Source organism: Momordica charantia, assembly GCF_013281855.1.
Source record: "Momordica charantia cultivar OHB3-1 chromosome 6 unlocalized genomic scaffold, Mcharantia_2.0 BLBB01000006.1, whole genome shotgun sequence".
Lineage (NCBI taxonomy): Eukaryota > Viridiplantae > Streptophyta > Magnoliopsida > Cucurbitales > Cucurbitaceae > Momordica > Momordica charantia.
In genome coordinates, this window is record NW_028275164.1 from 1,357,321 (window position 1) to 1,383,104 (window position 25,784).

The window sequence follows — 25,784 nt, forward strand, 5'->3', positions numbered from 1 at the left end:
GGGGAGATAAAAGGGAAACTTGGGGAAGTTGGGAAATATGGGGAGAGGAAAATTTGTTCTAACAAATGAAATCAAAAGAAAAGATATTTTGTCACACAAATAATAAACAAATTCAAAATGTTTTTTTTTTATTAATACCATGTCTACCATCAATATTATAAAACTAATAAAGAAAATCTAGAGACCAAATATATACCAACATATATACACAAACGACCAACTTGAGAATAATTTCCTTTAAAAAAAAAAAAAAAACTTGAGAATAATTTAATAATGGATATAGTTGTTATATACAATATATTAAAGTTTGAAATTTTAAAGGAAAGAAACATAAAAATCAAAGATATTTGGAGAAATTTAAATCTGTAATTTTTAAAACAACTAAATTCATTTAAACATGGAAGTAAAGACAACATAGATACATGCCTTAATTAAGCAGCTAGCTTAGATTGGAACCATTTAAACATAGCAGAAAACAAATCTAAACACAATAAACATTATAATATGATTTTTCTCTCATTTTTTTGGGACAAAGTACGTAGACGATTTCTAAAGTATTAAAAGCAATTAATCAAACAACTTATCCCGTTCTCATTTAGAAATTCATTTGATATATATATATGTATGCATATTTTAGAAAGAAAAGTTTGATTTAAATTATATAATTGGAGTTGTTTCGTTAAACAATAGAGTAGGTGTGCCATGGCAGAGAAATCAACAAATGTAGTTAATTAGAGGCAAACACATCATTTAGATCTGCACCAAAAAGCTTTATTAATTAATTGAAAATTAATACAACCACCCAAATTCAATGTAACTTAATTGTTTAAGACACTTATTTCTATTAAAAAGTTGTGAGTTTGAATTTTCCACTCCACGTTTACTAAAAAGAATTAGACGTTAAATAATTTTAGGGTATTAATTAATTACTATATCGTGATGAACTGATTTTACTTGAATCTACGGTGTTAAGGACAACGATACCCTTGTATCTCCAAATATCTTCTCACAGTTTCCAGACCAAGGCTCCAGACACAATATAATTCTACGAGGCTCATCACTCCTTTATTATTTGACACTCAAGAATTCACCAGTAGAACTGAGATCTGACCATGGCTCTCGTTGGTAGGGTTTTACAAACCCAACACATAGAAGTTGAAAAAAGTTGGTTTTTATTAGTTGAGTCTACATGTTGATTTATGTTGGAGAGTGAAGAATTAGGGCAGGCGCTCCAATGGAGGAAACCTAGGGTTTTGGGCGTTAGGTATAACGTCTCCATCACAGTGTGTGTGTGTGGGCAACCAATCCATTTCTGAATCAATCAAATTAGCTTCAGCTTCCATTAAAAAAACCTTCGAACTCTTTTTTTTTTTTTTAATAAATAAATAAATAATAGTTTCAGAGTCCAGAGAGAGAGAGAGAGAGAGAGAGAGAGAGAGAGAGAGAGAGAGAGAGAAGACTTTGGGGGATTGGAGATTTCTTCATAAGCTTCGATTGTTGTTCATTGGTTCCTTCCGGATGCCAAATCTCTCATCCTCCACTTTCATGGGCGTCGTCGCTACCGGAACTTCTTCTGCTTCTGCGTTGTATGGACGGCGCCGCCGCCGCCTCTCTTGATTTCTCCTCCTCATCCCACGGAGAATTACAAGCTCATGATGAAGCGCCGGCGGCGGCGGCGGCGGAGTCCGAGTCCCTGTCCCTATCCCGCGTTCCGCTCGCCGACGCTCCTATTCTTCTGCTTATTAAGTTCCACGGGGCGCTGCGATCGGAGCTCGCGGATTTACGGCGCGTGACGGCGGCGGCGGCGGAGCGTGGGAGTTACGGGGGCGAGTTCGTGTCGGGATTGATACGGCGGGTGGAGTTTCTGAAACTTGCTTACAAATATCATTGCGCCGCCGAAGATGAGGTACGCTGTGGATGCCTCTACTTTCATTCCATCGATGATCAATGCAAGAGAAGTTTTAACTGCTCAATTATGCTTACATTAACATTCATCTTGGTTCAGTTCTCATTTTCATACCTGAATAGTTAAAGTTACTCCATTTTAGTTAATTAGCTCATTTCTATTTTAGTTTTTCAATATTTAAAAATATCTACTTTAATTTCTAAATTTAATTTTGATTAATATTTTACTTTTGAGAAGTATAAATAGAGATGATATCTAACAAAAAAAAAAACTATTTATCTTTATTATCTTTTAATTGTATTCATTTGCATGTTAGAACTCTCTTCTTTGTCGAGTAAATCTTTCTAAATGTGATTTGCATTATTCCTCTCATTGGATATTGTACTGTCATTTTATTATATGAGTGAGGTGGAGGAAGGTCGGCTTCCCCATCCCCACAAATTGAGTTCACAAAGAATTGTTCCTCATTTATTCTTTTTAGAAATCTGGTTAATTTTCTACTGTCTTATCTAAATTCTTAAATCCTCGCAGAGAATATCCATTTATAAAGAGAAATTTTAGGACTTACTAATTCAAACAAACATGTATAACTTCTTACTTTTGTCCAAATATCTTATAAAAAAAGTTTGTCTAAATAAACTAAAATCCTCAATCCCATGCATGCCTCAAATGGGGATTCTCTGCCATTTTGGATAGGTCCTTACGAGGAAAAATAACCCGACTCCCTAAATATGTATAGTGTAGCTTCAAATATATAACATGATGCAAATATGTATTCAATCGCATATGTTGGTTGAGTCATGGGTGAGAATTGAGCCTAATAATATTAAGCTGCAAAATAATAGTAAAGATTAAAATTTAAAAGTTCAATAACTAATATATATATTTGTTTTAAAAGTTAAGAATTATAATATAAATTTTGAAAGAGACTTCGACTATATAGGGTGACGAGCAAATATGAGCGAATATTTGAACTATATAGCCTGGTGGGATGAGTATTAGTGATAATTATTAGGTTGTAAAATAATAAGGATAAAAATAATAATTAATTCAAAAACTAAAGTATGTATTTTAAAGCCGTCAAAATAATAGTTTTTTTCTCTAATTTTAAATACTAAAATACATATTTTTAAATTGAAGAGTTGAAATAAAATAAATTTTAAAGTTTCGAGAAAAATGAGATTTCTCTGAAGAACTGGAAATAATCACAGAAACGGGCCAATTGGGAAATTCACTTTATTATTATTATTATTTTTTGCAATTCACTTTATTTTTTCTGCGTAACAAACGGATAATTTTAAAAAAAAGAGAGTTTTCTGTTGAGCGTTTTTCTTTCTTTCTTTTTTTTTTTTTTTTGGAAGTAACTTATATGTTGAATTATCTTAGGTTTAATAATTTTGCTTGGTATACTAAAGAAAAAAAAACTTTTCAAATGATGTCCTTTTATTTTCGGTCATATCGATTACACTTTTTTTTTCTGCGTTAAAACATAAAATTTATAAAACTGATTGATTTTTATTTCCTTTACTTGTTTCTCAAACAAGATTGTATGAGTGTTTAACAACTATTTGAATATAGATTTGATTTTATAAGAAACCCATATTTTGTTTAATAACTATTTGTTCTTTGAATAATGTGTTATCCTTGTCAAATTCTAAAAACTTTACGGAAAGTAGTAGTTCCAAAAATAATTTTAAATAGCGAAAGCAAAAAGAAAAAGGTAAAAACATAACATAATTGGGAGAAGATAATCTAAATAACAACCAGTTTTATGGTGATTAAATGGCAGGTTGTGTTCCCAGCTCTTGATCTACACACAAAAAATGTAGTCTCCACATATTCCCTGGAGCATGAGAGCATAGATGGTCTTTTTACTTCCATTTTTGAACACTGTGATGAGATCAATGTAGAAAATAAAGATATTTCCCAGCCATTTCAAGAACTAGTTTTCTGTTTGGGCACCATTCAAACTACCATTTGCCAACATATGATCAAAGAAGAAGAACAGGTATTCTAATTCCTTCATCCTCTGTCCAAATTCATAAAATATATATCAAACACTCACAAACTTTATGGCAATTCGTCGATATATTATGAGTTGCAGGTTTTTCCATTGTTGATGAAACAATTCTCTGCAAGAGAACAAGCATCCCTCGTATGGCAATTCATTTGCAGTGTACCAATGACACTACTGCAGGAGTTTCTGCCATGGATGATGTCTTTTCTTGCATTAGAGGAACGACTAGAAGTCACAAACTGCCTAAGAGACGTAGTGCCGAACGAAAAACTACTGCAAGAGGTAGCCATGAACCGAGTTTCCCATCTTGCTGCTACCAAAAGCATCACCGTTAACAAAGCTCATATTTTTCCTTGTGAAGGTGATAATGTCTTGGCTTGGGAGCAATGAGAAACCTTGTAAAGAAGTAGAACCAGAAGACATAAAGTGTGTTTCCAACTCTCAGGACAGTGGACAGAACCCTGTTGATAGCCTCCACCTGTGGCATGGTGCCATTATGAAGGATCTGAAGGAAGTTCTAAAATGCCTATTTCAAGTGAAGAGTTGCACTGAAACAGCTCTTTCTAACCTTGATTCCTTAGTTGTCCAAATAAAGTTCCTGGCTGATGTGATTCTTTTCTATAGGTAACTAAAGTTATCTTCAGCCACTTTACACTTTATATGACTTTACCTGTTTCTGATGAGGCTTTCTGATTCGCAGAAAGGCGCTGGAGAAATTTTTTCATCCTGTATTCAATCGACATTCCGATGCCTCCCCAATCTCCTCCGACCAATTGTTTCTTAATGACAGTCATATTGAAGGCTTACAACGGCTGCTGCAGCAAGGTGCACAAGATACTATACCTTTGAGCAATTTCTTGGAGAAATTATGCTGGGACGTGGAGTCGTTCATTGTACAAGTCAGCAAACAATTCACTTTTCAGGAAACAGAAGTATATAAACTTAGCCCAAGACTTCACTTTTTTTTTCTATTAGTTATACTTAGATTATGAACATTGATCAATGACTTCAACTCAGTTCTGATGCTTGCTTCTTGCAGTTAAATAGCCACTTAACAATTCTACTTTCCAAAATGCATAACCTTTGTAACTCTTTTTCAGGTACTTCCAGTGATCAGAAAGAGCTGCAATCATAAAACACAACAGCAGCTCCTGTACATGAGCCTTCGTACCTTGCCGCTTGGGCTATTGAAGTGTATTGTAACTTGGTTTTCAGCTCACTTATCTGAGGGAGAATTAAGATCTATACCTCACGTCACACCAAAGGGATATTTCGGTGTAAATGATTCACTTGTTTCCCTCTTGCATGAGTGGTTTCGAATTGGCTACTTAGGCAAAACATCGGTAGAACAGTTCGGAAACGATTTGCAGAAAATTTTCCAGACCAGAAGCTATTTTTTGCATGAAGTGGAACAAGTGAAGGAAGCTGTTGGAACTTCATCCTTGAGCTCAAATATTCACTCTTATAAGGGGTCAAACTCTGAGCAAATGGAACTACTTTCTACCAACAACAAGAGCTTCACGTCACCTTCTTCATTTGGTGTTTCTCATACTGCTTCAGTGTTTGAAACATCTTATTCTAGTGGAATCAATCTGCAGATACATTTTCCAGGAACAACGAAGGTACCGTGTCCCTATACCAAGCATCTCTACGAAGAACGCCCGCATTCTGCTCTTAATCAGCCAAAGCCAATAGATCTCATTTTTCTCTTCCACAAAGCTCTCAAGAAAGAATTGGACTACTTTGTTCTTGGTTCAGCTCAGCTGGTTGAAAATGTTGGGATTCTGACAGAGTTTATAAGGCGATTCAAGTTGGTAAAATATTTATATCAAATCCATACGGATGCTGAGGACCAGATTGCTTTTCCAGCTTTGGAGAAGAAGGGAAAGTTCCAAAATATTAGCGGTTCCTACACCATGGATCACAAACTAGAAGTACACCAATTCAGTAGAATATCCTTCACTCTTCATGAAATGTCTGAACTGCACGCTCCAATTTTTTATGCACATGCCAACCGAAAAATATTTAGTCACCAACAGCTCTGTCTGGAACTCCATGATATGTGCAAATCTCTACATAAGTCACTCTCTGACCACGTCAATCGTGAAGAAATCGAGCTTTGGCCCCTCTTTAGAGAATTTTTCACGATTGAAGAGCAAGAAAATCTTATAGGGGCTATACTTGGAAGAACAAAAGCCGAAATTTTGCAAGACATGATACCTTGGCAAATGGCATATTTGACACCAGACGACCAGCATGACATGATGTCTATGTTCCATCAGGTAACAAGAAATACAATGTTTAATGAATGGTTAAGAGAATGGTGGAAAGGTTATGACCATGACCCTAAGAAGGTGGCAGCAGAGGTTACAACTATTACTCCCTCATTGACATCAGATCCCTTGGAAATCATCTCAAAATACCTATCCAAGGAAGCAACTGATGTATGTGAAGAAAATATTTTTGGCAAAACCATCAGCTCAGCACAGAAGGAATGGCAAAGTCAAGCTACTGATGTTGACACGACAGTTAAGTTCAATTTGAATGATGAAACAAAAGATCTTGATGGCAATCAACAGAATGAGACATTATCAGAATGCACAAAACTCTCTTCTCAAGGAGTTGAGAGCAAGGGTGCTGATGTTATTATAGACGATATGACCGAAACGGAACGACCTAAAGAAGGTAAGAAATTGAGCCAACACGACCACCTTCTTACAATTAGTCAAGGAGATCTGGAGGCAGTAATAAGAAGGGTATCCAGAGACTCATCCTTAGACTCCAAAAGTAAATCATATTTGATACAGAATTTACTCATGAGGTTGGTAAGAGTGTTCATTCAATTTCAATTAGTGGCAGGAGAGTGAGTACCCCTTTCCCCAAAAAGAGTAAAACAAAGCTTTAGAAAACAACCAATCCATAACTAGATACGCTGAATTCTCCTATGGTCTCTTTATTTGCTGATGAAATTTGACTCAAAGTTAACTATTTTGATATTGTCTCAGCCGTTGGATTGCAACCCACCAAGTTTCCCAATTAGAGACAAATGTCACAACAGAGAGCCAAGGATTTTCAGGCCAATATCCATCTTATAGGGATTCCTTGAAGATATCATTTGGTTGCAAACATTACAAAAGAAACTGCAAGCTTCTAGCTCCATGTTGCAACCAACTATATACATGCATACATTGTCATGACGAGGTTACCGATCACTCATTGGATAGGTACGAATGCAATACAACCTATAAGATCGCAATTTGCTTCTTATTTCTTCAGTAGAAAAGGGATCCTTACATTCTATCATTTTGACATTCATCTTCAGGAAATCCATCACAAAGATGATGTGCATGAAGTGCTTGATAGTTCAGCCCATTGGCAAGACATGTTCAACTGTCTCTTGTGGTAATTTGTCAATGGGAAAATACTTCTGCAAGATCTGCAAATTATTTGACGATTCGAGGTAAGTTTATCTTATTGACATTATTGATTTTGTTTGGTATCATAAAATAGGATCAAATAGGTTCCTTCTCATTGTAATACATCATCTCCAATACTATCACTTCCACCAACTTCATTCGTATGCAACTATATATCCATAGTCCTAACACAAAGCAACCGGTATTCTATGTTATCTACATTAAAATTTGCTCTGAAATCTGAATTTAACCATTCTCATGTCATAGAACACACCTTTCAAAAAGTACAACTAGTAAAATTTTCTACTTTATTAGCCTTTACAATTGTCTCAGCTATATTTTATCCTTCATAGTTCATAGCTACCTGTTTAGGTGTAGGATCACATGAAATGACTTACATCTGCCATCTTGTTACATTTGGGCTAGATCATTAAAGCTTGGAGTTTTTGATTTAGAATTTGTTGAACAGAGACATCTACCACTGTCCATACTGTAACCTATGCCGAGTGGGGAAGGGATTGGGCATTGACTACTTCCATTGCATGAACTGCAATGCCTGTATGTCTCGTGCACTTTCAGTTCATGTGTGCAGAGAGAAGTGTCTAGAAGACAACTGCCCAATTTGCCATGAATACATTTTCACATCCACGCTTCCAGTAAAGTCCCTTCCATGTGGCCATTTGATGCACTCGACATGCTTTCAGGTACCCTCTCTGTCTCATAGGTTTTCTTGTTCTTTCCAATGGGAAATGTCTTACGATGAAATATTTAATGAACTTTCTAACATTCTGCTGTCCATAGGAATACACCTACTCTCATTATACCTGTCCTATCTGTAGCAAGTCGCTGGGAGACATGCAGGTTGGTTACAAGCTACGGCTTAAAAAGTATTGTAAAGCTAGCTTCTGCCCCAACAGATGGGGTTTGAGATCTTTCTTCTTCTACCAAAAGGCATACTGTTTAGCTTTTCCTTGAACTTAAAAACCCTTTTGTCATGCAGGTGTACTTCGAGATGCTGGATGCATTATTGGCTGAAGAGAAAATTCCAGATGAGTATTCTGGGAAAACTCAGGTTTGTCTTGTGTCCAACTTCATTCCAAACTTATCCATTAAAAATCTACAAACTCCTGGAGATGGAGCCCCGACCTAAACCCATGTAATCAATCGACCTAGATTATACAGATGAATGTGAATAATCTTAATCTAATGCTTCAGTTCAGAAATTTTTAGTTGATTGATAAGAATGGGACCTAACAATAAACTTTGGAATACCCTTTCCATGATGCTCTAGCTTTTCAGATGTTTCACTAGAATGTGTACTGACAGAAAGATGGAATGGCAGGTAATACTGTGTAATGACTGTGAGAAGCGTGGAACGGCTCCATTCCACTGGTTGTACCATAAATGCCCCTATTGCGGTTCGTATAATTCTAGGGTTTTGTAATTCCACTATGGATTTTGAATAATCGATCGATTCTTTCCAAGCACACTTGTAGAAGGGTGAGCTTGTCTGGAGTGAGACATAAACAGATTAAATGAAATAAAACATGGCCTGGTCGTCATGTACAAACCATCGAAGGAGATGGGGGTGGAGTTGCAATATTTTAAGCAGACCTAAAGCTTTTATCCCAACGTATAGTTGTCAGTCTCTGAAAACAAATATTTCCATAAAACTTGCAAGCTACAGCATTAAACAAGTTTCACTTAATATGGAAAAATACAAGTATGCAGTACACTCGCATTTTTTTATGCACAAATGAAGCTTCAATAATTGCTTTGAATAGATAAATCTGAAATTAAGACTTGGGGACAGGCAGTTAAATGTTGAGGCATATTTATTTCTGCAATCTCATACTATGAGCCGCAGCATGCATAACCATGCCCAAAAAGCACAATCAAAGCCAAAACATGAGTATTTGAAACTAAATTTTATGGGAAAAAACTATTTCACTGGTTAAAAAGGATGTTATTGAACATCCAAAGCATTACAAACCTCCAATCTTCATTCATAAGCAGTCAACTAATATTGATGAAAAAGCATTTACGATCTTAGATTAGACCTTTTTTGGTTTAATTTGTTATCATTAGATACAAAGGCATTGACAGACTACCTTTTTGGCTTTTTCAACGACTTGAAATAATTGCCAACGTTGATTTTATATGTATAGGGAAAATGAGAGATTTCCAATAAACCTAGGCAACGCCAAATGCAGAATAAGGAAACTAGAAGTTTAGTTCATTTGATCACCATATCTGGAGACAAAATAATTTCACTTAAAGTGACCATAGCAGAGGCCCGAGTGACTTCAATTGGAACTATACAACACCTAAAAACTGCAGAAAATTAAACGAGGAAGATTATAGCATCTAGCATTGTCTCTAACTAGACTCTGTCTCAATTGTTCGCTATATTGGTCTTCTCAACAACCAGAAATCCTTACTCTTATGATACAGCTATAAAACCTCCTAAGTAAGATATCACAAAAAAAACACCCATTCAATACTGTTCTGTACCTTCTCTAACAACCTTATTAAAGGATTGAAGCTAAGAACGAATTCCAGAGGCAGAAACTTGGGTGCTCTATCTCACTTTTGGCTCTCCAATCATCTGGCTCCCTCAATTTAGAAGAAAATCTATCATACTTACACTATTCTCCTCGAGGACCAGATCTTCTCCAAAAATTCGTTGATTGTATCAGAAAACTCAGATTTATGTTATGACCCGATCAAAATTTTTCTTTTGAAACCAATATTACACGTTGTACTGTCTGAATTCCGTGGATGTAAATTGGCTGAATTCCGTGGATGTAAATTGGCAAGTCTTCCCTATAAACACCTCCTTGCCAAGGCAGAAATCAAATGCAAACCGCGTTCCACCAGTACGGCTAATGAGACAGTTCCAAAATATCATTAATTTACAGCTTCAAAGAAAAGAACCTGCGGTTGCAAGTGTCCTCTTTCGCACATGGTAAGAACATCAGCCCAGTCACCAATTACCTAGGCATGAGCACAGGTTATCACATGAGAGGAACTACAGCTGCATCCCCCTCCACCCCACCAGGAAAAAAGACACATGCACACATGCACACTGAAAAAGTAAAATGAGGCAGAGGAGAGTAAGAACTTACCTTAACAGTTCTATCATCGTACATTATCCAGCATTTCTTGTCATTACTGTAGGCAAAGCAATGATAGTGTTGACCATAATAGCAAACCTACATAGTTGGGTGTATATTAGAGAAATGATTATTCAATAAACTGAAGACTTCATATTTTGGCAAATTCATAATTAACAGACCATATTTAAAATGACACGCAGACCAAAATCTATTCCAGAAGCACCAGTACTACCTACTCTCCATGTTAGAGGATAATGGTCAATGTTGCTTTCTTAGTAAGACAATGTCTATACTTATAGGCAAAAGAGAATTTGCAGTAGTTTTTTTACAGTAAATCTTGCTCCAAAAAGACCGTTTATTATGGTCCAATACAGTGAAAGCCTTAACTTCTGAATTTTGGTTTGAAAGAAACCAAAGGATCTTTGAAGACAAGAAAAGGGATTGGCTTGAATGCTTTAATCTAGCTAAGTCTAAAGTATCTCAATGGTGTTCGATGTCACCCCTTTTTAAAGATTATTCTTCCAGTAGCATATACTTCTTAGGATGCTTCTTATTTCAATAAATGGACTATCTTACTCCCACTGAAGTTTGTATCTTCGAACATTTTTGTTCCATTTTCGTAGATCAATGAAAAGTTCGTACCTTGTTAAAAAAAATGTTAGATTACTTGTTTGGTGCATTTAGGATATTTGGAGATGCTAAATTATTGATTTCCTAAATTATTGATTTCAAGTTGCAGGATACACTTAATGAATAACAAAATATAGATAAACATGTTAAGAAGAACATTCTAGTTAAAAATTAAGAAAGAATAATAATGAAGTTAAAATGCATCAAATTTGAACAGTATCCATGGCCCATCTTTACAGAAAAGTAGTACAGGGTCAAGGGGGAAAATGGTTTGAAAAACACCACAAACGTCCTTATTAAAAATAAATGCAAGAAACCCAGGTGTTCAGAATGTCTATGAATGCCTAGAAATACTCAAAACCCAGGGTTATGATGTGTTTCAAACAACGATGAGTGTTAGGAAATCCAAGGTCATGGTGAATAAGGAATTAAAATATCATACCCATGAAAGCTCTCCAAACTATTAAAAGAAACAGGCTCCCAATAAAACACTGTGACGTGTACAAATAATTTCAACTCTAAGAGTACATACACAGATACAAATTAACAAAGAGGAGCACATACCACCGATACCAAATTATGGGTATTCTTTGGATCTAGACCCCGATAAAGAACACTGATGTCTATCTCAGTACTTAGAGCAGCTAATGTTGCTGTGATGTCGTCAGCACTCTCACAGGTGTTCTGCCAGCCCAAGACTGCAATACCAAAATTATAAACAAGTAACATGTCATAAATACATCAAGGGTAATGCAAGGGAGGGAAGCAGGCTGCGTAGGAGGAGTCTGATGAAAACTATTTGAACTCACCTGTGGTGAACACATGTGGTGGTGCAGAAAGAAAGTGATGAATGTAATTGAGCTTTCCACAACCACCAACATCCAAGTCACAAGCAAGCTGATGATTCATTTCAACAACATTTAGAAGTTCATCGAAGGAACTTTCAGTACACATAACCTGAATAGTGAAGAAAATTGAATTAGATAAACGGTGTTCATTAAAAGAATACCATCGGTAAAAGAATGATCTTCAACAACAGAGTAATGTGGATGTGTTACCTTCATTGTTCGAAGGGCACTAGCATTTATATTGTGGAAGAACGAAGTGTACTTCAAATGTCTAGATTCCAGGCCACAACTATAGCAATTCATTCGTTCAAAAATGTCCATTCCAAAGATGGAATGGACCAAACAAGTGTCACTTGCACAGTCCCAAGATCCCATGCAATTGCTTTCTACTGATTCTGTATCAGAAACGCTCGAACTAGGAGTCAATGACTGGTGTAGGCAATCAAATATGACTGCCAGCACCTCAGAGGCATCATTCATCTGGCCCTATACAACCACCAAAATTTGGTTATAGCTTTTCTCATAATGAGTACAAAGTAGAGTAGATGTCCTTTCTTTTCTTTTCTTTTTTTTTTCTTGGAGTAGTAGGCGTCAAAAACCAGAGGCATGCAAAACTACCTCTTGGAAGAAATTACTATCCGGACAGAGATTGCTTAGAGCTATTCTCAAAGAAGTGGGGGCAACTGCTTCTCTTCTAACATCTGCAGATGCCATGCTCAAGGCAGCAAAGATTTCATATAATGCACAAACAACACAGGGATCCCCAACATGAACATGCTCAGTCATAGATCTCCTCAGGAACTCTTCCCGAAACCGTCTTAAATGCCATAAGGACTGAGCTCATGGAGAAAAAAGCAACATTTTAGAATGCATGCAAGAAAGAGCAACAAAGAACTAGCAAAGTGAAGTGATTTGCAATCTTATTTTGTAACGCACCCACCTGAATAATCACATTCAGAAAGCAATTATATTCACCAACTTCATTCTTAAGTCCTGTCCCAAACATATCTGCTCCCTGCACATTTTCTACATTGAGTTCATTCGATGGAACGCCATTACTATCTACTTTACCACAACTAATCAATGGTATCCTGGAACTTGAAATCAAGGGTAATTTCTGCTGTTCTTGAAACGTATCTGAGAAAACATTAAAACTACAATTAGAAAGCATTACAGGTTGAAGCAAATAAAGACTAAAACCTAAAAAGTTACAATACCTTTTATGGTATTCTTTAATTATTAAAAACTTTATAGTGTGATAATTTTGGGACAGAATCATACCCCGAATCCAAAGAACTAGAGTAGGAAAACCAGCCAAAATTTCTGGCATCAGGACGAGGACCAAACACCACTAAGTAGCATGGTTAGAATACCAATTTGGTCCTCCTATACTTCAGGACTTGTTCTAAGTTGCTACATTTTCAAATATTCAAATTTAGTCTCTCTACTTTCAATAAATCTTAAATATTAGTCCTCATTGTCCATTTAAAGTTACTTTTATCTGACTTGGCAAAATAATAATACTAATTTCATTAAATAAAAGGCACAATGTGGATATGTTTTCCAATTTTCTAGAGGGATGACTTCTAGGGACTAAATTGTTTTAGCAAAACTTAACCATAAACTAACGGACGGGGACCAATTTCAAGGTTTATTGAAAGTATGAGACTAAATTGGACATTTGAAAGTATGAGGACAATCCCAAAGCATAGGAACCAAGATGTTATTTTAACCTAAAAACATAGACCATGGCTCTATCAAAGCAATAATAGAGACACAATGGAGCTATATTACATTCAAAAACAGAGGAGCACATCCATGATCCACAAGCAAAAATTGTAGGAAAAAGGTATCCCATAAAAATTATGGTTTTTTAAACAGTTCTTCCTGCCAAACCAAATCAAAATCACAAGAGTGACGCAATGACTAAGAGAGAAAAGAGAGAAGACACGAGAGGAACCTAACCAAGGCTCTGGCGTACGGCCTTTTTAAGATCAGCTTGAAATCTTTCCTCATCATCCTCTACATGATGTTGTCTCAAAGTCTTTTTACTATTATCTTCAGAAAGTGGATTAACTGATTGAATCAAAATAAAAGAACAATGATCAGTCCAGTATAAACCCCCCCCCCCCCCCCCAAAAAAAAGAACAATGATTTCACAGATTTACACAGACATGCAAATGATCGCGTATAAAAAGCAAATTTTAATGATATTCTGAAGTTGAAGCTTGAATCGTTGCTGAAGTCTATGTTTTATTGGGAAGAGGTTCGTTTGCGAAGAAAATTGGAGCTGCTTTCTGATTGGAAGTTGGAGTTCAACTCACTTTTTTGCGAAGTTCAGAATCTCTCGGCTTGATTTTCCAATTATCACACAAGATGGTTGTTTGGTCTCATGGCTTCCTATGCTCTAGAAGTTTTATTGGCAGCTTTCTTCCCAGTTTTAAGGATCCTGCAAACTTTTTTATCTTGCCTCACAACCAAGCTTGATGGTTTTTATTGTTTGTTTACTCTGTATTCCTGTTTTCTTGCTTATTTTTCTTTTGGCTACTTTCACTCCCATCGGGAGTTTATTTCCTGAAACATTGTATTCCTTTTCATTAAATCAATGAGAAGTTTGTATCTTGTTGTTCAAAAAAAAAAGCAAATTTTAATGATTACAAATACTTTTCATATCTTCAGTGAGTTAGAAAGAGAATATTACTAGTACAAACATATCATGCAAGGAGAAATTGACAATAGACCTGAATTAAAAGAATATATATTTTTATCAATGAAATTTGTTTTGGGGAAAAAGTAGCTCCGTTAAATTAAAATTAGAATCCTACATCTTTCATGGCAAAGAGACTTAAGGGGGAAAATCCAAGAGGAAACAAAACATTAGAACTGGTGACATTTGGTCGATGAAAAAACGTCCGTCATGAAATTGGATTTCGATTATTGACAGTTTCTACTTAATACACCCAGCATTATTCTGTATGAATCATTTAAAAAGGATACAGCCAAAGACAAGTCCATCACCCACAATCCCCATTCATCGATTGAGGAGAAAATGAATACTGTATTTTGAAATGGAATAATATGCACTCACCACTATCTGCTAGGAAATTGCTATGATATCTAACTGTCTCATTCAATCGGCTGTCAAAGGCTGCATTATCCTTATCAGATGGTGAAGGCTGATTTCCATCTACTGGTTTAATAGAAACCTTGTGCCGTCTACCTTTCCTTCCCTTCCGTCTATCAGAAGACGACAGACAATTCTCTAGAACTCCAACATTGGATACACCTGCTAAAGAAAAAGAGAATGATGAAACCAACATTGAAACCATAAAAGCTTGCTACCAAGTAACTTCCCATTAGTGCATACCACTAATCTTTTGATCACCTGAAGGAGCATGTGACATTGCAGGACCGTTCCTAGACAAGTCGGGAACCAAATCATTTTCTGCCAATTGATCCTAAAATAGCAATTTATAAGATCCTCTTAAGTATTTTATCAACTTTGTACGTTGAGTATATGTAAAACCAGGGAGTTTCTCCATAATTCATTTAAATAACCAAAAAGGAGAAGAATATATATAACAATAGAGACAGAGTAAAGAACATTTACCACCACAGAGAGCTTAAAATGCTCATCAGCACCCTCAACATCAGGGACAAGTCCCAAGAGATTATCATGTATTGCCACAGCAACTTTCTTCTCTGGATTTGTCTGGGCAGATTTCTTTTGTAGTTCAGCCAGATGCTTTTGTTTGGCCTCATTCTCAATTCGCCTTTGATACTCCAAAGTCTCTTCTAGCTTTCTTTCATCGGCTTCCAGCTCAATTTTGCGTCTAAACTCTTCCTCCTGTAGTCTTAAAGCATTACCATTCTCAAAAACAGCAATATCCACCTCTGCTGCATCACCATCAGATGCAACTTGAAAGGGACTGCAGCAGAAAATTGACCAGACATTCATCAAAACAGAAAATTAGCTAGAAAGTTATAGACCTTCTGATATTATAATAAAATTTTTTTTTAAAAAAAAAAAGACACAACAAAACAAAACAAAAAAAAACAAAAATGCCTATAAACGATTAAGATATCCTGCCAGTCGGGAAGTTAACAGTAACACTTACTCTCCATCTACATCTTCATCATGAAGCGCATCCTGCTCAGGACCACTGACTACCTGCAGAAGTAAAAAGTAATAAAATATCATTAGGCACCAAAAACAACTAAGTTACAAAACAAAAATTATTAATCTAAACTTCAAGTAGAAAAATGACAGACAACCTTAGAGTCCTTGGCTTTCCTAAACTCCTTGTTCCTTTTCTTTTCCTTCGGCTTTTCATGTGCATGTCTCAGATTATCACTTCCTCCTCTCATACCCTTTTTTGAATCCAGTGCTAGTTCAGCTAAAAATGCTTCTCTTGCAGCATCAGACTTCTTCGTGGCATCTTTTTCAGCTAAATCTTCTAAATGTGCCTGAAAAATAAAGTTTTGTATTATAATTTGTCATTTTAGTCCCAAAAGGCATAAGGAATATGGGAAAATTTTAACCTATTTGATACAGACCCTCAAGTATGAGTTCACAAGAGGCAACAATATTGATTGATAATCATGTGCAGAAACAGGTTCCAGCTTAAGTTCCAACTGTTGCATTCCAGTAACATTTCGCATGATGCGTGCATCAATTTTGCTAATCTGCATGATCAAATAAAATAAGCAAATAGCAAATATTTCAACATTTTATATGTAAAGCATCCATAATTGATAAATAAACCTCGATAGATAACTGTTCTTTCTGTCTCTGGATGGCAACTTCGATACAAGTATCAACTTGATGCAAATAATCCTTAGTCCTCCAATCTTCATCTTCACCAGATTCCAGATCACATAACTGAGAAGGCATGCTGGAAAAAGTTTCCCCATATCCATATTGATTAACATTCAAAGCTTCTGCTTCTTTCAAAACATTAGTTATAGCATCTAACTCAAACCTACTGAGAAACATAACGTCATTTTCAACATCAATAAGCTCTTCTCTTCGTTTCCTCAGGACTGACTCATAACTCTTGGGGATAAATTCAGTCACAGCTTCCCTCTTCTTGCCCTCTTCAAGGCAAAGATCCTCTAATAACTGCAATGCTTCCTCATAGCTCAAATGCTCACATTTTCTCTCACAAAGGCTCTGTAGATGCAGAAATTCCTTTTCAAGCATTTGAAGAATTTCCATTCCTTGCTGTATCTTTTCTTCCTTTGTTTGTGCCCATGATGATAACTGTTCCCCACTAGAAAGACCTGCATATATCCATGATAGAAAAGGATCAGCATCAGAAAAAACCCCATTTGCAGTAACATCCTTAGCAGTTGGAACTGGAATATGATCTGTGGCTGCAGCCTGACCATTGGCATGAGTGAAATCAGATGACAGAAAACACTCATTGAGGAGGAGCAGTGACGCATCTTCATTGAGAACAATCTTCTCTTTGACCTCAACAGATTGTTTATCGTTCTTTGAATCTTCAATTTGACCGGTACTTTTATCAACGTATCTACCAAAACCACAAGAATGAGATAGTTCTTGCAAGAACTTGAAGATTTTCCTAAGCTGAGAAGCACCAAGAAAGCAGATGCATAGTGGTGTTTGGTCCAGTCCCTGGTTCAGAAGATGATATCCAGAAAGACCTTGTAACTCATCCATTGTAAACTGTATAACCTTGTTTAGATGGCTTGCAGCAAGATATTTATGTCTAATAAGTAACTCAAATATCGCATGAATTTTCTCAAGAAGCTTTGTTCGCTCTGAATCATCAGATACTGGAAAGCTATCAGATAAGGAGTATGATGTCACAGAACCTTGGTTTTCATGACAGGCCTTAAATCCATTGTTGCCAACTTTCTCGTAAACATTGCACTCGTTTAAACCATTCCCATAATTGTGTTTCTCTGGGGAAGAATCCCATGCATCTTTGAAACAGTCATCACTGTCAGAATGATGCTGCAAGCAGATATCTTCAACCAACTCAGAATCCTTGCATTTTGTTTGATCTGTGAGCATTTTAGCTGCAGCTGAAACATCCAGTGCTTTCCAAGAGCAATTAAGAAGCATTTCAGCCCACTCATTGTCAACATTCTGTGGCAAGATAGACTGCATTTTCGGCAAAAGGTTACCCATGTGCTCCTGAACCACATGGTGCATATGAGATTCCGAATCCACAAATTTCTCATCACATCTGCAGCAAACCCAAAATTTCCATGTTTTATTGGCATCACAAAAGGATAAAGCTTCTGAAATAACTTCATTCGCTGAAGCATCCTTTGAAGAACTAATATGAGTGTTAAGATCACTTATCTTGATCTTAAGGAAATCTTTCTTCGATTCCATACTCATGGAATTCCAAAAAGAATGAACCCAATCCCTCCTTTCAGCTGAAGATCCATGTTTCCGTAAATTTCCATGTTTCCGCCGTTCACCGACTCTTGTACCAGACCCTGACGATGAATCCAGGGTCCGATCAGCTTTGCCTCCTTCATTTTGCATTTGAGGTGTATCAGACTTCTGTTGCAAAAGCCTTGCAGCAGCAACACGGACTTCAATCTCCTTCCTCCGCTCCTCAGGCGTTTTAGTTGCCTTCTTAATTTCGTTTGCCCTTCTAGCCTGAACCAACCTGACCTCCATGGGGTCTTCTGTCACTCTTCTAATCGGAATCAACCTAAACTTCTCCTCCCCGTTACCCAAGTTCTTCATCCAAGATGATATGGAGTAGATATTTGACTTTTGAATTAACTGCCTTAATTCAGTCTGCACATGGGCAATTCGTGCTTCTGCAGTAGGTATCTTCTGATTCTTTTCATCCTGCAAGCTCTCCTTAGCGGGATCAATTGGATTTTCAATGCCAAGGGCCCGTTCACACTCTTGCACCACCTCCTCGTACTCCTTCGCATCATTGGCAACCTCGTACAACAAATTTGCATAGAAATGGGAAAACTCAATCGAGCTTGGTGAGAGCTCGACTGCTTTACGAGCAGACTCAATCGCATTCTTCAAATGCCGCTGCTTTGTATTCAGGTCATCAATAATCGATGCTACTTTTACACAAATAGTGCCCTGAACCCGATGAATCAATGCAGAGTGAACAGAGTTCTCGTTTCGCGAGCTCAACTCCTTCATAAGCCTGAGTGCCTTAGTGTGATTCCCACGCCGAAGCGCCGTAAGAGCCCGCTCGCATTCGAGCTTAATTGTAGAATAAGACAAGCCGTCCGATTCATTACCAAACACCGACTCGATCCTATTTTGGTTGTGATTACTTGACTTATCGGGAACCGAGCTTTGGTCGGAGTTCGCTACACTTGGAACATCAACGGCGACTCCTCGAGCCGCCGGAGATTGTTTGGAACGCGGATCAACAATTTTCTTCTTACGCCCCATCAATAAACTCTACAGCAATCCAATCGACATGCATATATAAAACCTGTATACACGTCTCTACGATACAACAACGATAAGCAAGAGTAAATAAACTTACTCGCGGATTGAAGCAAAGAGAAGATGGGGGAAGAGGATAAACAGAAAGTCCTAGACGTACGGTTGCCGGAGGCGGATAATGGGGGGAGATTGCCGTCGCCGGAGACGAAGATGAATCATCGAAGAAATCAAAAGGGGCAAAATGGATTAGGCGGGGAAGGCAGTAGAGTGTTCGCTCTGTGTGTCACACACAGACACCTACCCTCGGAAGCGGGGAGGGAGGGGCTGATATTTGATGAGAGAGAGAAGAGAGAGAGAGTAAAAAAAAAAAAGCAAATGAGAAGAAAGAAGATTAATCAGAGAAAATATGTTTATTTATATCCTTTGGAATCCGGATTATGATGTAACCCTCCATTAATACTTGATTAGTCTTGAAGCACAAGTAAATAAATTTTGTGCCATGGCTTTCACTCTTTTTTTTTTTTTATATAGATATATTTATGAGAAAAAAAAATGGATGAATGATTTTTATAAATTCTACTTTTAGTGTAATGTTAGCATGTATTAATGTTTTTTTTTAAAATTCATAATTTATTTGGATTTAAGACGAGGTCATGATCAAAATGGAGGTGATTGAAGTTTGATTTTGATTTCAACTTTTCTAAACATAGACTTCAACCAACGAGGTCAATAACATATCGCATGTTTAATACAATTAATTAATTTAGATTTTTAGACTTGGTTTTGAAACTAGAATTCCATCATTTCTCTCTCTTTTTTCTAATTTTATAGAACAAGAAATGGAAATGATGTTTTTATTATTATAAAATATGTATTATTTGTATACCCACCTTGTTGTTTGTGACGTGAGCGTTGCATGATAGAAAGACAAAAAAAATTGTTCACATTCCAATAAGAGGTCACTTTTAAAAAAGTAAAGCTTGCCAAATTCCACTCTAGAAAGTTGTGAGAGAGCCTTTTGAGTTTTTAACATCATTGTTGTGCTTATAACTTGAATATGGAGATTTCTACTCATAAAGACAAATACATACAGATGGACCTGATCCAGCAAGTAACCTAAAAACAATCCATGCTCTGCAACAAAATTTGAATTTTGGCCCATAAAGAGGAGAAATTTAGAGTGCGAGTTAGAGGAACTACTACAACAAATGCATCCTCTCCACATATGATTGGTGCAACCATCTACTAAGAGGCTCACCACACCCCACAAAGCATCCAGAATTGCCATTTTCAGTGAAGAAAGGGAAGCTAAAAATGTTCAGCAGGTCCTGCACTGCCTGCCTCACTAGAGAAGATCCAGTGACTCTACTTCGCCGACCCCAACCGGTCACGATATCGATTCGACTGGGACTGACACCGGAATGAAGCATTTGCTGGCGAAACCAAGCAAGAGTCCTAGACAAAGCTGTCACCGCGGTGCCTTCCGACATAACGTGCAAGTTAATGAGCCAATAACAGTTGCTTTTCTCCTTCACGGCATCTGGATAGACATTCTTTTGCATAGCAGCCTCCCAGACGCATCCTGCCTCCTCCTTGAGTCCTGATTTATGAAGAAAATCTACAACTGCATCCACAAGTCCCCGCTTGCTCTCTCTGTCTTCGCTGTGCATGAGGTCCAAAAATGTGTTCATGTGATCTCTTACATTTTGACCATTAGGTCCAGCCGATGGCAACGACACCAGGAATGTGTGTGCTGGGTGACCTGTTATTTGCATCAGCTCGCAACAAAACCCCATGTCGTTTGTCGACTGTGCATCAGTGCAACAACTGAGAAGCAAGGTATAGGTTTGTAGAGAAGGTTTTAGACCAAAATGCAGCATGGACTGTAACAACTGATAGGCATCTGATAGTTGGTGTACCCTAAGAAAGGCGCTAAGCAAGGAATTGCAGGTAGGCACATTCGGCTTTAAACCAGCATTAAGCATAACATGATACCATTCCCATGCCTTTTGAACATTACCAGACTTTCCCCACAAGTCCACCAATAGACCATAAACAGGCTCATCAGGTACCCAGTTCTTCTTTTGCATCTCAATAAATATAGATTCTGCCTCCTCGAGGAAACCACAATGGCCTAATACTTCCATAACTATGCAGTAAGTCACTTTATCTGGCTCAAAGCCTGATTGTTGCATATCACGGTAAAGCTTCAATGCAATCTCGTAATTCCTTGCTTTCGCTTGAAGAGCAATCATGATATTGTAGGTGACCAAATTAGGAACACAACCCTGATCAACCATCCTACAGAACAGCCTATGAGCAGCATTTAAATGTCCAGCTTTTCCCAAGCAGTTGATCATAACACTGTAAGTAAATGTGTCGGGAGTGAGGCCAGCCTCCTGCATCCTCTCATACATGCCCATGGCAATATCAAGAAAGCCAGACTTCGCATGAATGTCAATGAGCGTGCAGTAGGTGACTCGATCAGGTTCACATCCTGCTTCTTGCATTTGTTTGAATACATCAACAGCTTCTTGCAAATAGTTTGCACGACCATAACTATGAATTATACGATTATATGTTACAACATTAGGCTGGCAGCCATCCTTGACCATCTGATCAAGCAATTTATTTATAGCACCAAATTGTTTGGCACGGCCAAGGAGACCAATCATAGTAGTATAAGTGTGCCCATCATGCCTAAACCTAGGCAGACGCTTTAACCAATTAAAAAAACCAAGAGCAACAGAGTAGTCATCAAGCCGCTTCAGAACTTGGTTTGCCTGGTAAACGTCTATTGAACAGTTCAATTTTCCAAGAGCCTCTTCAGCAGTCGGGCCCCATTTAAGTTGCTGCAATATGCAAAAAACACTTTCCACAGCATGAGAGGTACTCGAAAGCTGCATAGTCGTTGGTGCCATCCCCATTGAACTTTTAATATTATCAGGAAGTTTGTTCAAATTCTTAGAAGAATTTGTGAACTCTGAGCCCATGGTCTGTGCATTGGAATGAAAATGTGATGTAAAGCTGTTCAAATGAATCCTTGATCTTTGTGGTAAGATCCTTTTATCACATTTGTCTGATGACATATTATGAAATACCACAGGCTTTCGTGTCCTGGCCTCGGGGACTTGCTTCAACCCTTTAACATAATTGGATTTCTCGGACTTGCACTTTGGCCCATGATGGCTACTACTACTTTGAGGCTTAGAATCTACAGGGATGTCAACGGATGGCTTGGAATGAACACTAGAAATGTTTTCTCTTCTTAAATGTTTGACTTTTGATGGTTTAACAGACGTAATGGACCGGGCAGGATCGACCATGCAATTTTTAGACGAGCTAAATGTTCCACCATAGTCAGATAAGGGGACTTTAAAATTCACGAAGTCAGAGAATAAGTTCACAGCCACAATACCTGCCTTAACAAACTGATCTGCAATCTTTGGTGAAGTGCACTCATCATCCAGAACAGTGTTAAGGCCACTGGCGTATCTAACACATTCTGGTCCTCTCTGGGGACTGGGGCCAGTGTTTGTAACTGGTCGTACGGCAATTGAGAGATCAACCTTGTCAGTTTTGTGAGACACTATCACTTTTGCTGCATCTTCTGCAATTAAAGTTCCTAATCTAGCTGAACTATTGGGCCTGGCTACCAAGGTGGATGGCTTTGATGAGGGCAAGATTTCAATTCTAGCATTTTGTCTCTGGGAAACACAAGTTTCGTCTTCAGAGCATGTGCATGAAGATCCATCTGCTCCATTACATCGTGATCCACTAAGAAAAAACGACCTAGCACTGCTTGAAAGGCTGCCAATCTGCTTTGCCCGCAACATAATCTGCAATTACCAATTACAGCACACAACTTTCATAAAAGAGTTGCAAAATTAGCCACTTGCCGTCATAAAATAATGCAACTTTCAATTTGAAAACTACACACTACTCCTAGCCCTCCAGCGAATTTTCCCTCTAACAGAGCAACCATAAAAGACCAATCATCATTACCAAACACAATTTTTAGAAAAAACATGAAAACCCCAAATACGAGCTCAACAAAGCCTTTCATAACCCACTATTTATTGACCGTCAAAATTCATTCTAGGAAAAATAAAATTCAACAAATGTAATCCAACTTAATTGAAAACAAATGTGAACAAACCGGTCAAAAATCATCCTAAGAACCGAGATAAATCAAAACCCTTCCGCGTCGAAGAAATAAACAGGAAAACCCATATACGCGATTCAAAAAACATGACCGAACACGGCAGAGAAAGTAGTAACCGTAACCAGCCATGAAGGAACCATAAAGTAGATAGCAAATCAGCTCATTCTCCATAAGTTAAGAATGCAGAGAAAGATAGAGAGAGCGGAACCTGAAACTTGAATGAGCGAGTTGGATTAGAGCTGAGGAGTGAAAGGGAGGCGGCTCAGCTGCTTCACCTATCTCTGCATTTCGCCTCTCCCCGCGTGAAGCTTCTTTTTTTTTTTTTTTCCTACTAAGTTGGACGAAGAATAGGGGGCGGGTTAAGGCCGTGAGGTAAGCCCTGATGTGGTGTATACACTTTCATCAAATGGACACGTGTCGATGGATTGGCGATTCTCATGTGACGGCCGGGTATCATTTAATCAAAACTCTGTTTCTAATTTACGCGGTTGGTTCTGGAGGAAAGACGATTTTTCGAATTGGGATTCTATATGGTATCCGCTTGTCCACGTAATTACTGTGAGACCACAACCCTCGAATTATTAAAACGTGTGTCCCAAGTCAGCATAAATATAAATATGAGTGGGAAGGAAGTTTTGTTATATTTGGTATATTTTTTTAATTTCTCATCTTTCAGCATTTAATAGTGTAATAAATTATGAATATATTGTCAACGAACTAAAAGATGTGTTGTAAATATTAAATTTAGAGGTCTATAATTAATTTCCATAGATTACATGCTCCGTTTTACTATAATTTCATTTCATGTGGTACCATTTTTCATTTACATTATTGTTGTAGCATAGCACTTCAATATCAAGCAAATCAATTGAGATTTACATTGTCCCTACTCTCTTGTTTTCATCTATATTTTTTTTCTTTTAGTTTTTAACATGTTATTAGTGTTGATACATAAATTTAGTCTATCATAATTAATAATTTTGTATCGATCTTATAAAATAAAAGAATTCGACGAAACCTACAGAGATTAATTATATGGTGCTGGCCACACACCTCCAATGACTTAAGTTGGATTCAAGATTTCGTGTGAAACATAATACTAAATAGGGTTCTACTGAGTATTGGGTTTGGTCAGTGGAATATTTTTTCATTTAAAATTTTATTAAATGAGAGTAATTCAAATTCTTTATATATCAGAATATCTACCTGCAACATACAAGTAGTTGGCTATCGAGTTGTTTACAAAAGTATAATATAAGAAAGAGTATACTGTTGATATAAGATGAGTTCAAGCTGAGTCTATGCTAATTGGCTCGGCCCATGACCAACCAAGGTATATTCGCCCGAACTATAAGCCGACTAAATGAAGTTGGTCGAGCGGACCAGTCGACCAGCTAACCAGCCAACCAGCCAACCAAGGATGTCGGTCTTATGGTTGGCTGGCTAACTAGCTAATGTGGGCCTTGTTTTTGGGTCGGGCCAACTTATTGAGTCTCGACCTCTGAGTTCTCAAATGATCGGTTGATATTCGAACGTGACTTTGTCATAGTTTGATGATCGAATATGTATTCTCAGTATTGTTGTACTTCTTATATAACATATTAGCATGCATTTTTACATTTTTATTTCTTATTTAAAGTATTTCTAAATTAGTTTATATATCATGTCTTACTAATTTTTTCCAATACCATTACTTTTAAATATAGCATTATGAAAGATGTAAATTCCAACACTCCGTACTTAAAAAAAAAAAGTTACAAATGCCACGACAAGTAAGCTTATATTTAAGTTGTCAATTAACTTAAACATTAAAATATTAATAACGTTTCTATAGACTAAAGATTCATGAATGTCTAGTGTCACAACCTTAATATAATATATTAACAATCACCATGTATGGCTAGAATTCAGACTTCCAATGACTTTTTTTTGTCGATAATGAACTACACCCAAATCAACCATCAAATAGTCTAGGTTGGTAAATAGCGATTAATATATATTAATGTGATAATAAAACTGATTCACATGTCATTAATGATAACAACCATTTTTTACCCTTATTATTTATTAAAGTTGTCAACACCCATTTATGACAAGACTATTAGTATTATTAAAATCGATAAGTTAAAAAATATAAAAATGAAAATGATATTTTAGAAAATAAAAAATGAAATCTAATAAATTATGCTCTTCCAAAAGTTACCCCAAGTTCGGATATAAAAAGGAGTCAGAAGGAGAGTAGAGAAGTCGAATCATCCAAGGGCTATGACAA

The 25,784-nt window shown here is 37.0% G+C and overlaps 3 protein-coding genes across 10 annotated transcripts; 1 reads left to right on the forward strand and 2 right to left on the reverse strand.

Annotated features, from left to right (window-relative positions):
* Positions 1–1,419: 1,419 nt before the first annotated feature.
* Positions 1,420–8,971, forward strand: LOC111006895 (zinc finger protein BRUTUS-like At1g74770). Of its 2 annotated transcripts, XM_022278994.2 has the most exons (12): positions 1,424–1,906; positions 3,696–3,914; positions 4,011–4,205; positions 4,285–4,547; positions 4,624–4,855; positions 5,024–6,744; positions 6,929–7,147; positions 7,246–7,383; positions 7,809–8,043; positions 8,141–8,200; positions 8,340–8,411; positions 8,682–8,971. In XM_022278994.2, the coding sequence occupies exons 1-12, from the start codon at positions 1,589–1,591 to the stop codon at positions 8,781–8,783; spliced, it is 3,774 nt and encodes a 1,257-aa protein (XP_022134686.1). In that variant the 5' UTR covers positions 1,424–1,588; the 3' UTR covers positions 8,784–8,971. The 2 variants fall into 2 exon arrangements, with proteins under 2 accessions (XP_022134687.1, XP_022134686.1); XM_022278995.2 differs by lacking the exons at positions 8,141–8,200; positions 8,340–8,411; positions 8,682–8,971 and having other exon boundaries at positions 1,420–1,906; positions 7,795–7,891.
* Positions 8,972–9,554: 583 nt separating this feature from the next.
* LOC111007268 (uncharacterized) lies at positions 9,555–19,717 on the reverse strand. Of its 7 annotated transcripts, none has more exons than XM_088124984.1 (16): positions 19,508–19,716; positions 16,702–19,407; positions 16,494–16,622; positions 16,212–16,403; positions 16,055–16,107; positions 15,547–15,865; positions 15,304–15,394; positions 15,025–15,225; positions 13,902–14,012; positions 12,877–13,073; positions 12,555–12,770; positions 12,147–12,422; positions 11,898–12,045; positions 11,653–11,786; positions 10,468–10,554; positions 9,555–10,336 (listed from the first exon to the last, which is right to left on the reverse strand). In XM_088124984.1, exons 2-16 carry the CDS (start codon positions 19,348–19,350, stop codon positions 10,250–10,252), a joined length of 4,890 nt encoding a protein of 1,629 aa, XP_087981110.1. In that variant the 5' UTR covers positions 19,351–19,407; positions 19,508–19,716; the 3' UTR covers positions 9,555–10,249. The 7 variants fall into 7 exon arrangements, with proteins under 7 accessions (XP_087981110.1, XP_087981109.1, XP_087981113.1 ...); XM_088124983.1 differs by having other exon boundaries at positions 16,702–19,359; positions 19,448–19,716; XM_088124987.1 differs by having other exon boundaries at positions 16,702–17,219; positions 17,325–19,716.
* A 646-nt stretch (positions 19,718–20,363) lies between these two features.
* LOC111007135 (pentatricopeptide repeat-containing protein At1g18900) lies at positions 20,364–23,882 on the reverse strand. The gene is made up of 2 exons (XM_022279358.2): positions 23,721–23,882; positions 20,364–23,186 (listed from the first exon to the last, which is right to left on the reverse strand). Exon 2 carries the CDS (start codon positions 23,181–23,183, stop codon positions 20,547–20,549), a length of 2,637 nt encoding a protein of 878 aa, XP_022135050.1. The 5' UTR covers positions 23,184–23,186; positions 23,721–23,882; the 3' UTR covers positions 20,364–20,546.
* Between the last annotated feature and the right edge of the window lie 1,902 nt (positions 23,883–25,784).

Coding starts and splice junctions, on each gene's coding strand:
- LOC111007268 (XM_088124984.1), bottom strand. CDS start 19,350: ATGGGGCGTAAGAAGAAAATTGTTGATCCGCGTTCCAAACAATCTCCG. Junction 16,623..16,701: donor AAGAACAGTTATCTATCGAG/GTTTATTTATCA, acceptor TTGATCATGCAG/ATTAGCAAAATTGATGCACG. Junction 12,046..12,146: donor GTGCCCTTCGAACAATGAAG/GTAACACATCCA, acceptor TTCACTATTCAG/GTTATGTGTACTGAAAGTTC.
- LOC111006895 (XM_022278994.2), top strand. CDS start 1,589: ATGGACGGCGCCGCCGCCGCCTCTCTTGATTTCTCCTCCTCATCCCAC. Junction 3,915..4,010: donor TGATCAAAGAAGAAGAACAG/GTATTCTAATTC, acceptor TATGAGTTGCAG/GTTTTTCCATTGTTGATGAA. Junction 4,206..4,284: donor ACGAAAAACTACTGCAAGAG/GTAGCCATGAAC, acceptor TTCCTTGTGAAG/GTGATAATGTCTTGGCTTGG.
- LOC111007135 (XM_022279358.2), bottom strand. CDS start 23,183: ATGTTGCGGGCAAAGCAGATTGGCAGCCTTTCAAGCAGTGCTAGGTCG.